At 48.6% G+C, this 12,186-nt stretch overlaps 1 protein-coding gene across 13 annotated transcripts in view; it reads right to left on the bottom strand.

Moving 5' to 3' along the window:
- Window positions 1–11,596, bottom strand: part of LOC101401339 (ral-GDS-related protein-like) — a 93,588-nt gene extending 81,992 nt beyond the window's left edge. For 4 of the 13 annotated variants that reach the window (XM_087428238.1, XM_087428242.1, XM_087428239.1 and 1 more), the window contains exon 1: window positions 11,044–11,596. In XM_087428238.1, the coding sequence (XP_087284364.1) occupies window positions 11,044–11,305 (262 nt within the window). In that variant the 5' untranslated portion in view covers window positions 11,306–11,596. The other 9 variants (XR_015551307.1, XM_087428245.1, XM_087428243.1 and 6 more) reach the window with 7 other exon arrangements.
- Between the last annotated feature and the right edge of the window lie 590 nt (window positions 11,597–12,186).

Here is a 12,186-nt window from a genome sequence, read left to right on the forward strand (position 1 = left end):
TGAACAGCAAGGAGAGCAGCATGAGGCAAATCCATGGTGTGGGGACAAAGGGACAGACAAAGGGACACAGCCTCCACTGCAGGTATCAGGGAATATCACCTGTACACGAAGAAGCTGAGCACTTCCCTCCAGGAGCCAGAACAACACCACAATAAAACCAAAGACAGAAGAACGAAGCGAGGATTCACGAGGCAGGAACAACAACGTAGACCTGAGCAATGGAGTCAAGGGCTGGCTGTCTGGAAAGACCTGTAACAGTGAGAAACCTTCACAGTCTGACCAAGAGGAACAGACAAAGGCACCAAACTGTACCATCAGGTACGACAAACTACAGAAACAGCTTTAACGTGATAGGAGACCATAGCAGATAACTCTGACCAGGACATCAGCGGTCCTCAGCTGGAGCTGTCCTTACCCCAGGATGCATCTGGAAACACGTGGGATGGGTTTTGTTTCTTGCTTTGTCTTGTCCTAATGGTTGTTGCCCCGGGGGTCCAGGAAGTCCTGAACAACCTGTCACATAGAGCCATTTCCCACCTGAAGTGTTACTGACATCTGGAAAGACAAGCACTGATCCAGATTAAATGAACAATGTGGCTGAGCGGCCCAGTGGCGTAGGGGTTAAGTGCACGCACTCTGCTGTGGTGGCCTGGGGTTCGGATCCCGGGCGCGCACCGACGCACTGCTTATCAAGCCATGCTGTGGTGGCATCCCATATAAAGTGGAGGAAGATGGGCATGGATGTTTGCCCAGGGCCAGTCTTCCTCAGCAAAAAGAGGAGGATTGACAGATGTTAGCAAAAAAACAAAGAAAGAAAGAAACAAACAAATGAATAAATAAATAAACAATGTGGTAGGGAAATGTTTTCCATGGATGTATAACAGGCAAAAGATGGTACCCTCAGTATGTAAGGAATATCGAGAAACCAATGTTTACAACTACTAAACTGTAAAAGAGCGGGAAAATCAGAAACATAGCCAATAAATACACCAAAAATATATCCAACCAATTTGTACAGGTGGAGAAATATGTATGTAAAGCACAGGAAACAGTCTAGGAGATGACACACCAAATTTTACCATGGACAAGGACAAAAGTTGGGAGATAGGTGAGAAATAGGAGTTTTTACACTTCTTAGTTTATATATTTCTGTAGTTTTAATTTTTACAAAAGTGAACATATTCTACTCAAACAGATATTTAAAATTTTAAAGAAATTATTAAAATATTCAAAATGACTTCAGTTCAAGGATATTCATTAAAACATGAATGGGAGGAGTGACGTCAGCGTCACAGCGGAGTGAGCTTTCCCGTAAACTCTTCCCCCGATAAGATACAACAAAAGGAACAGTCACAGACCAACAACAGAATCCTAGACAATGAAAAGCAAGATCAGAAAGATCCACACTGCTGCACATCTGAGAGAGGAACGTGCTAGGCCCCCGGAGGAAGTGAGGAGAGGTAAGGAGAACTCCTCTCCCTCCCCATCAGATCAGCGATCCCAGTCCACATGGCTCCCAGTGAGGGGGTAGGGGCGGCCCTCTGCGGGGAAACCATAGCCCTTCCGGCTCTCTCCGCCAATGGGAAACTCCCACACAGAGCACTCAGAACTGCTACAGGGTACCATCAACATCTGAGCACCCCAGGAGAGCGGATACCGAGGGGCGAACGAGAAGCCCCCCACGCCACGGACCCAGCGGGCAAAAGAGAGAGCACCTCCCCCGCCCACAAGCCGGACCCTGCGGATCACAGCAAACAGCTAGGGCAGAGTGCAGAGGGCACAGATTACACAGCCCTTTACCCCCACACAGTGGCGGCGGGTGGAAATTGCAACCAGATATTTCCAGGATGAGGAAAAACAAAGCCAATACAGGAACCACAATGCAATGGTACATGAAATCACCAGACCAGAAGGAAAATGACAAGCACCCAGAAACCAACGCTGAAGACACAGAAATCCATAACCTAAACGACAGAGATTTCAAAATAGCTATCATTAAAAAACTCAATGAAATACAAGACAGCACAAACAATTCAATGAGATTAGGAGTTTCTTCACAAAAGAGATTGAAATAATAAAGAAAAACCAATCAGTGCTGATGGAGATGAAGAACACAATGGAGGAGATAAAGGAGAACCTGGAATCTTTAAAGAACAGAGCTGACAACATGGAGGAAAGAATTAGCATTATAGAGGATAGGAATACAGATATGCTCCAGATGGAAGAGGAGAGAGAACTAAGACTAAAAAGAAATGAAGAAAGTCTCCGAGGAATATCTGACTCTATTAGGAAATGTAACATAAGAATTATAGGCATTCCTGAGGGAGAAGAGAGGGAAAGAGGAAGAGAGCCTATTCAAGGAAATAATAGCTGAGAACTTCCCAAATCTGGGGAAGAAGCACGAAATACCAGTAAGCGAAGCCAACAGATTACCTAAATACGTCAACAGGCAAAGGCCCACTCCACGACATCTAGTGGTAAGGCTAGCCAGAGTCAATGACAAAGAAACAATATTAAGGGCAGCTAGACAAAAACAAAAGATAACGTACAAAGGAACTCCCATCAGGCTCTCAGCGGATTTCTCAACAGAAACTTTACAGGCTAGGAGAGACTGGAATGATATATTCAAAATACTGAAAAACAAATACTTTCAGCCAAGAATACTCTTATCCAGCAAAAATATCCTTCAAATATGATGGAGAAATAGTAATTTTCCCAGATAAACAAAAGCTAAGGGAGTTCATGGCCACGAGACCCCCCACTACAAGAAATACTCAAGAAGGCCCTCAGGCCTGAAAAAAAAAAGAGAAAGGGAATACAAAGCTTGGAGCAAGGAGAAAAATAGGTAGACAAACTCAGAAAAATAGTAGATCTTTACCGGAATAGGTTAGCAACCACTTAAACACCAAAATCAAAGATCAAAGGAAGGAATTCACCAAAAATAAATTTAACCTTATCACTGTAAACACACACCCACAACACAAGATAGAATAAGGTATAACAAGAACGACTTAGAAGGCAAAGAGGAAAGTGATTGAATTGACTTAGTATAAGGAAATAGGAGGCTATCAGATAATGGACTATCTCATACACAAGATTTTTTATACAAACCTCAAGGTAACCACTAAACAAATAATCAACACAAAATCACATATGATAAACAATGAGAAAACTAGAAGAGTCATAAGACAGAAGAACCAAACTGAATTGGCAGTCTGAAACAAATGGGACAAGAAACAAAGGAAATGCAAAAGAACCAGAGAATAAGTGACAAAACAGCAACACTAAGCCCTCATATATCAATAATTACCCTAAATGTAAATAGATTGAACTCTCCAATCAAAAGATACAGAGTGGCAGGGTTTAAAAAGCAAGACCCAACAATATGCTGCCTCCAGGAAACACATCTCAGCTCTAAAGACAAGCACAGGCTCAGAGTGAAAGGATGGAAGACAACACTCCAAGCTAATGACAAACGAAAGCAGGTGTTGCCATACTCATATCAGAGAAAGTAGACTTCAAGATAAAACAGGTTAAGAGAGACAAAGCAGGGAAATACATAATGATAAAAGGGACACTCCACCAAGAAGACATATCACTTATAAATATATATGCACCCAACATAGGATCACCAATGTACATAAAGCAACTATTAACAAACCTAAAAGGAGACATTAACAACAACACAATAATAGGAGGGGATCTTAATACCCCACTTACATCAATGGATAGATCATCCAGACAAAAAGTCAATAAAGAAATAGTAGACTTAAATGAAAAACTGGATGAGATGGACCTAGTAGACATATACAGAGCACTCCATCCAAAAACAGCTGACTACACATTCTACTCAAGCGCGCATGGAACATCCTCAAGGATAGACCATATGTTGGGAAACAAAGCAAGCCTCAATAAATTTAAGAAGATTGAAATCATAACAAGCATCTTTTCAGACAATAATGCTATGAAACTGGAAATCAACCATGAAAAAAAAACTGGGAAAGTGACAAAAATGTGGAGATTAAACAACATGCTACTGAACAACCAATGGATCATTGATGAAATTAAAGGAGAAATCAAAAAATATCTGGAAACAAAGGAAAATGAAAATAAGCCATACCAAACCATATGGGATGCAGCAAAAGCGGTCCTGAGAGGGAAACTCATAGCGATACAAGCCCACCTTAACAAACAAGAAAAAGCCCAAATAAGCAACCTTAAATTGAACTAGAAAAAGAACAAAGCCCAAAGTCAGCAGAAGGAGAGAAATAATAAAAATCAGAGCAGAAATAAATGAAATTGAGACCAAAAAAACAGTAGAAAGGATTAATGAAACAAAGAGTTGGTTCTTTGAGAAGATAAACAAAATTGACAAACCCTTAGCCAGGCTTACTAAGAAAAAAAGAGAAAGGGCTCAAGTAAATAAAATTAGAAATGAAAGAGGAGAAATTACAATGGATACCACGGAAATACAGAGGATTATAAGAGAATACTATGAGAAATTATATGCCAACAAATTGGACAATCCAGAAGAAATGGATAAATTCTTAGACTCATACAACCTCCCAAAACTGAACCAAGAAGAAATGGAGAATCTGAATAGACCAATCACAAGTAAAGAGACTGAAATAGTAATCAAAAACCTCCCAAAAAATAAAAGTCCAGGACCAGATGGCTTCTCCGGTGAATTTTACCAAACATTCAAAGAAGATTTAATACCCATCCTTCTCAAACTATTCCAAAAAATAGAGGAAAATGGAACACTTCCTAAATCATTCTACGAGGCCAACATCACCCTGATACCAAAGCCAGACAAAGACAATACAAAGAAGGACAATTACAGGCCAATATCGCTGATGAACATAGATGCAAAAATCCTCAACAAAATATTGGCAAACCGAATACAGCAATACATTGAAAAGATCATACACCATGATCAAGTAGGATTTATACCAGGGACGCAGGGATGGTTCAACAACCGCAAATCAATCAACGTGATACATCACATCAACAAAACAAAGAATAAAAACCACATGGTCATCTCAATAGACGCAGAGAAGGCATTTGACAAGATACAACATCCATTTATGATAAAAACTCGCAACAAAATGGGTGTAGAAGGAAAGTACCTCAACATAATAAAGTCTATTTATGACAAACCCACAGTCAACATCATACTCAATGGGGAAAGACTGAAAGCCGTTCCTCTGAGAACAGGACTGAGGCAGGGCTGCCCACTCTCACCACTCCTATTCAACATCGTACTGGAGGTTTTGGCCAGAGCAATTAGGCAAGAAAAAGGAATAAAAGGAATCCAAATAGGTTACAAAGAAGTGAAACTCTCACTACTTGCAGATGACATGATTTTATATATAGAAAACCCTAAAGAATCCATTGGAAAACTATTAGAAATAATCAACAACTACAGCAAAGTTGCAGGGTACAAAATCAATCTACAAAAATCTGTTGCATTTCTGTATGCTAATAATGAACTAACAGAAAGAGAACTCAAAAAGATGATACCATTTACAATTGCATCAAAAAGAATAAAATATCTAGGAATAAATCTTACCAAGGAGGTGAAAGACCTATACAATGAGAACTACAAGACATTATTGAAAGACATCGATGACGACATAAAGAAATGGAAAGATATCCCATGCACGTGGATTGGAAGAATAAACATAGTTAAAATGTCTATATTACCTAAAGCAATCCACAGATTCAATGCAATCCCAATCAGAATCCCAATGACATTCTTCACGGAAATAGAAAAAAGAATACTAAAATTCATATGGGGCAACAAAAGACGCGAATAGCTAAAGCAATCCTAAGAAAAAAGAACAAAGCTGGAGCCATCACAATCCCTGACTTCAAAACATACTACAAAGCAATAGTAATCAAAACAGCATGGTACTGGTACAAAAACAGACACACAGATCAATGGAACAGAAGTGAAAGCACAGAAATAAAACCACACATATATGGACAGCTAATTTTCGACAAAGGAGCTAAGAACATACAATGGAGAAAGGAAAGTCTCTTCAATAAATGGTGTTGGGAAAACTGGACAGCCACATGCAAAAGAATGAAAGTGGACCATCTGCTATTGCCATTCACAAAAATTAACTCAAAATGGATCAAAGACCTGAAGGTGAGACCTGAAACTATAAAACTCGCAGAAGAAAATATAGGGAACACACTATTTGACATTGGTCATAGAGGAATCTTTTTGGATGACATGCCTACCCAGACTAGGGAAACTAAAGAAAAAATAAACAAGTGGGACTTGATCAGATTAAAGAGCTTCTACAAGACAAACGAAACCAGAATCAAGATGAACAGACAACCCACCAGCTGGGAGAGAATATTTGCAAAACATACATCTGACAAGGGGTTGATCTCCATAATATATAAAGAACTCACACAACTGAACACCAAAAAAACAAACAACCCGATCAAAAAATGGGCAGAGGAAATGAACAGACACTTCTCCAAAGACGATATACAGATGGCCAACAGGCACATGAAAAGATGTTCAACATCACTAATCATCAGGGAAATGCAAATCAGAACAACACTAAGATATCACCTCACACCCGTTAGAATGGCTATAATCACCAAGACAAAAACAACAAATGTTGGAGAGGATGTGGAGAAACAGGAACCCTCATACACAGCTGGTGGGAATGCAAACTGGTGCAGCCTCTATGGAAAACGGTATGCAGATTCCTCAAAGAATTAAAAATAGAGGTGCCCTATGATCCAGCCATCCCACTACTGGGAATCTATCCAACGAACCTGAAATCAACAATCCAAAGAGGCTTATGCACCCCTATGTTCACTGCAGCATTATTCACCATAGCCCAGAAGTGGAAGCAACCTAAGTGTCCCTCGACTGACTATTGGATCAAGAAGATGTGGTATATATATACAACGGAATACTACTCAGCCATAAAAAAAGACAAAACCGTCCCATTTGCAACAACATGGATGGGCCTGGAGGGTATTATGTTAAGTGAAATAAGCCAGAAAGAGAAAGACAAACACTGTATGATCTCACTCATATGTGGAATATAAACCAACACACGGTTTATTGTGTTACCAGGGGCAATGGGGGTGGGGGGTGGGCACAAGGGGTGAAGGGAGACATATATATGGTGATGGACAAACAAAAATGTACAACCCCAAACTTTACAATGTTATAAACTATTAAAACATCAATAAATTAATTAATTAAAAACATGAATGGAAAGAACCTCCCCATGACTTTAAGAGTCTCCCATAACTTTTCTAATAGTTTATTATGTCGATATTATTTCACATTTAGATCCTAACTCATTGGAATTTACATTTGTGTGAGGGATGCAACAGAAGCTGATTTTCTCCTGTTCAAGTGGAAAACCAACTATCCAGGCACCGTTCATTGCGTAGGTCTGGCTTTCCCAGCTGACCTGCAATGCCTCCTTCCCCACCTGCTAAACCCCGACAGCTACCGCTGCCTCTCGAGTGCCCTAGAGCGAGCGGGGTGAGCTCTGCAGCCTGGGCTCCCTGTCTGCGAGGGGCGGCTACCAGCAGAGCCTTCTCCCAAGACAGCAGCAGGCATGCTGCACACAGAAGTGCTCAGGGGCCGTCTGCTGTGGAGCAGGAAACCCCTCATGATGAGCAGGCAGTGGGGGAGCCCCGAGCCCCGGGACTGACCTCGGCTGGGGGCAGCAGGCTGCTAAGGCAGGGAGCCCCCTCCCTTCAGCTCGTCCAGCTCCTCCTGCAGCGTGTGCACCTGGCTGTCGGCGGCTGCCCCTCTTCAGCTCGCCGTTCTTCTCCACCTGCTCCTGCAGGCGGCACCCGTGCTCCTGTTCCCCCGGGAGCAGAAGCAGTAGGAGTGCAGCGAGTCGAGGAGTTCTTGGGCCCCCAGTGCTGACAGGATGAGCCCGCTGAGGGACGTGGGGCCGGTGTCGCTGTGCTCGCCCTGCACAGCTTCTGCGGCTGGCTTCGGGGTGACGTCTGTTGGAGTGGAGGGGCTCTGGGAGGGTTTCTGAGGCATCATTGTGAATGATGAACTTGGGGGCTCTGGGCCAAGCCCTCGTCAGGCCTCAGGCTGGTCCCGCTGCAGCTGGGCTCCACGTCTCTCTTCAGCCTCCTTCGCTCGACAGGCTCTGGGGGACAGATGGCCTCTCTCGAGTGTACACTGAGGAGAAACTGTAAGAAGGAAACCAGCCAATAAATCTGCACGCCCCAGATCCTGGGGGTAAAGTCACCCACGGAAATGACACTCTTACCCAGCAGCCCCTCGCTGGGAAGAGGGGGTTTCATCGCCAGCATCTACAGCAGACGTGTTTGCATCTCCCTGGCTGCCTGATGCTGTGGAGGCCACACTGTCTCCTGGGGTTCCTTCCAGAGACTCTGCGCCCAATCCTGACTGGCGGCTTCCCGGGCAGCCCTGGCTGCGGGTTCACCCTGCAGAGGGGCTCGCTTCAACTTGCGGGACCCCGGCTAGGCCCTCAGGTTTTCCCTCGAGGACGACGATGAACCTGCAGCTCCTTTCCCATCTGCCTCACTCGCATGTTCCCTCAGGCCCCCGGCGGCCTTCCTGGTGTCCTTCCTCCTGGGGCGGCCAGGGCCTTCAGCCCCCTCTTCTCAGTCAGGTGGAAGATGGAGGGCACGGCCGCGGGTTTGAGCACGTAGTACTGATCCTCCAGCCTTTCCGAGAGCTTTTTTTGGTGAAATGTTCACTACAGATGAAAGAATGCTTAGTGGGGTCCAGTCATCCCTGTGAACAGCTTTTAACCACTGGACCACACATTTTGAGCTCTTTATGCAGAGCCTGCAAGGATAAAGGAAAAGTAATTAGAAAGAAAGAATTAAATGTCTCGCCCTAAAATGATCAACTATAAAAGCAAAACAAGTGTTTCTGCGGACACCCAAACCTGTAGCAACTTTGCCCATTAAACCTTTAGTAAAGATTTAAGGAATCTTTAGTAAAGATTAAGGCACCTTCTGCTTGCAAGTTATTACTGGAATAGAAAGATGAAAGACCCACTGTCTACCTTAAGGAGCTCACCGTCTGTAGGGCAGAGAAGAAAGGAAGGGGAGGACCTCCTCCCAGGCTGTGGTAAGTGCCCTGTAGGGACACAGATGCTCGGGCAGAGAGCACAGGATGGCATCAAGACAACAGGAAAGGCTTCAGGAAGCCCCGGACATAGTTCCCAGAAGCTCATGGCTGCCCAACCCTCCTGCTGTCCCTGGGATGCAGGACTTGGGGTGTTAAAACAGAGAGGGTTGGTCCCCCCATTTCAAAGCCAGGCCAGGTGTCGGCCAGCAGAGCCTCCCAGGCACTCAGCAGGGCGCCTGGCCCCAGCTCTGCGCAAGCAGCTGAGGATGCAAGACCGCCGCCAAGAGGAGGTCAGCCCCAAGAGCTGCAGTTCCGTGTTCCTCCTGTCCTTCCACTACCAGGAGGAAAGCTGCTCCCTGTACAAAGCAAGCAGCCCCTGCAAGACACCGACCAAGACACTTCATCATCTCTTCTCATTAAGGTAAAATCTCTATTTAGACCAAACTGTGCACATGGGCGGGGGCGGGGGGGGTGGAGGGGGTCTCTCCCGAGGGCTGTCTGCTCCACCTGAGGTCATCTAGCCCCCTGAGGCCGCTGTGGACCAGACCAGGTGGATACTAGGTCCTCAGGGAGTTTCAAGCAACATGACCTTCTAACCTTTCTCAATGCTTTGTGACTAGTTACCAAAGGACCCCCACCTCCTTTGCCCCCAGACCACGTTAGACCACCACACGTGCCAAGAGCAGCCTTCTCTGCAGTGCTTTGCCTCATTCTCAAAAACAGTAACAAAACTTTTGGGACACAGGCTCTGAAGGAAACTGTCAAGAAAGCATGGTGGCTGACCTCTGAAACAAGCTCATGTTACTAGTTCTTTGGATAGATTGTAACAACTTCCGACTTAGAACAAACCACTGTAAACTTTCAATAAGATTACAGACAACAAGTGCCATTCAGGTCTTTCAAACTTCAATAACAACCTGCAACACGAAACAAAAGGATCTGCCAGGAGGTTTTCAAAGTAGAATGTCTTCAGTGCACTGTTCTGGGACCTCCAGTGTGGAGTCCAAAGGACTCGCTGACCTGGCTGAATTCCAGAAGCCCTCCTGAAGGGAGCCAGGCCAGGGGGAAGGCAAACCCCTCACCCCGCTGTGGGAGCCCAAGGAAGACAGTGGAGAGAGAAGCCCCTTCCCTGAGCCCCCAGGGTAAGTCTCCCTGTGAGGAGTGGGCTGCGCCCGGCTCTACCCAGGATGCTGTCAGATGCCCAGTCTGCAGGGTCAGCCTCCCCCTAAGGAGTGGGCCGCGCCCTGCTCCGCCCAGGATGCTGTCAGATGCTGAGTCCGAGTCCGCACGGTCAGCCTCCCCGCGAGGAGTGGGCTGCGCCCTCCTCCACCCAGAATGCTGTCACATGCAGAGTCCCAGTCCACAGGGTCAGCCTGGCCAGCAGGGTCAGCCTCCCGCGAGGAGTGGGCTGCGCCCTGCTCCACCCAGGATGCTGTCAGATGCCTCTCCAGGACTCACCTCCAGCACAGAGTCACGTTTCCCTGCACTGCCAGGACCCTTCTAGCAACAGAGCGTCTGGGAGGCACGTCCATCAAAGAGGTACAAGCTGCATTTGCTCAGCCGCATTCCTGATCGCAGAGATCAAGGCAGGCTCCATGCCATCAGAAGAGCAGAAAAGTCACAGCAAATGCAAAAAGATAGTGACCTAAGGAAGAGCGTTTCCAGAACACCGTTTCTCGACATTGTTGGCCCCAGCCCGAATCAGTGGAGACCAGGGTGGCCGCGGGGTGGGGGTGAGAGGGTGGTGGAGGCCATAAAGTGGGCGCCAGTGGCCGTGGTGGCCCGAGGCGCCCGGACTAGAGATGGTGGCACAGACAAGGCCACACAGCGCCCGGCGCTGACTCACCCGCTGGACCGGCCCGAGGACAAAGTGCCGCACGCCTCGGGCTGGACCGCGCGGGGGTGCTGACTGGGCGGCAGCTGCCGGTTACCTGTGGAAGGAGACGGCGGTTTCTCCTGCTGCCCGGCGATGGGAGCAGTTCGCGGCCGCGCAGCGATCACCATCCCGGGCCTCAGACTATCGCGCCGCCATGCTCCGGCCCCCTCCTCGCCACCCCACAGCGGGACCGCCACAAGGGTAAGGGCTCCCGGCGACACTCTGTGGGACGTGGAGCTGATCCCCGTGGCCTGCAGGACAGCAAGATGGCGGCGCGCGCCTGCCCGTCGGCCGTAAAGCAAGATGGCTGCGCCCATGAGCCTAGGCAAAATGCCGGCCGACGCGCCCGCCCAGGGTCCCGCTGCCCAAACGCGTCTGTTCCGCTGCCCCCATGGGTCGCTGCTGCGGTGATCGGAGCGAACGACCCAGACCGCGGGGGAGCTGACTGTGCGGGCAGGCCCTCTGCGCAAGGACCCGCCGTACGCCAAGATGGCGACCCACGCACTTCTGCCTGCACTTCCGGCCTGGCCCGCGTTGCTCGGCCGGATTGGCCCCAGCGGCTGCCCGTCGCGTGGCGCTCATTCTCCCGGGCAGCGGAAAGAAGAACGCGGGTGAGGGCGTGCCTGGGCGGGGCGGCCTGGGAGGCTGCGCTCGTCTGGGCCCTCGGCCGCCAGGACTGGCCGGCGCGGTTTGGGGCAGGGCCGCGGGGCGGAGCATGGTCCTCGAGCGGAGCGGGTGGCGGCGCCTGTGGTGAGACCGGCGCCTCTGACAGCCCGCTCCCTGCGGGTCTGGACGCTCTTCCGCTCCGCCCGCTGCGCTCGGGCGCCGGCCTGACAGGCCAAGGCCGCTGGGGCGAGGGGCAGTGGGGCGTTGGGGAGGGGAGGGGGTGCGCCAGCGGGGCTGGGGCGCCGGCCTGACAGGCCAAGGCCGCTGGGGCGGGTGGGGGGCGGCGGGGGCAGCGGGGCGTTGGGGAGGAGGGGTGCGCGGCGGGGCGGGCTGGGGGCAGCGGGGCGTTGGGGAGGGAGGGTGCGCCGGCGGGGCTGGGGCGCCGGCTGGGGGGCAGCGGGGCGTGGGGGAGGGAAGCGGAGGGGTGCGCTGGCGGGCTGGGGCGCCGGCCTGACAGACTCAAGGCCGCTGAGGTGGGAGGGGCAGGGGGGCATTGGGGAGGGGAGGGGAGGGGGTGCGCTGGCGGGGCTGG

The sequence above is a fragment of the Ceratotherium simum genome, unplaced genomic scaffold (assembly GCF_057802395.1).
Source record: "Ceratotherium simum simum isolate JZ-2026a unplaced genomic scaffold, ASM5780239v1 HiC_scaffold_44, whole genome shotgun sequence".
Taxonomy (NCBI): domain Eukaryota; kingdom Metazoa; phylum Chordata; class Mammalia; order Perissodactyla; family Rhinocerotidae; genus Ceratotherium; species Ceratotherium simum.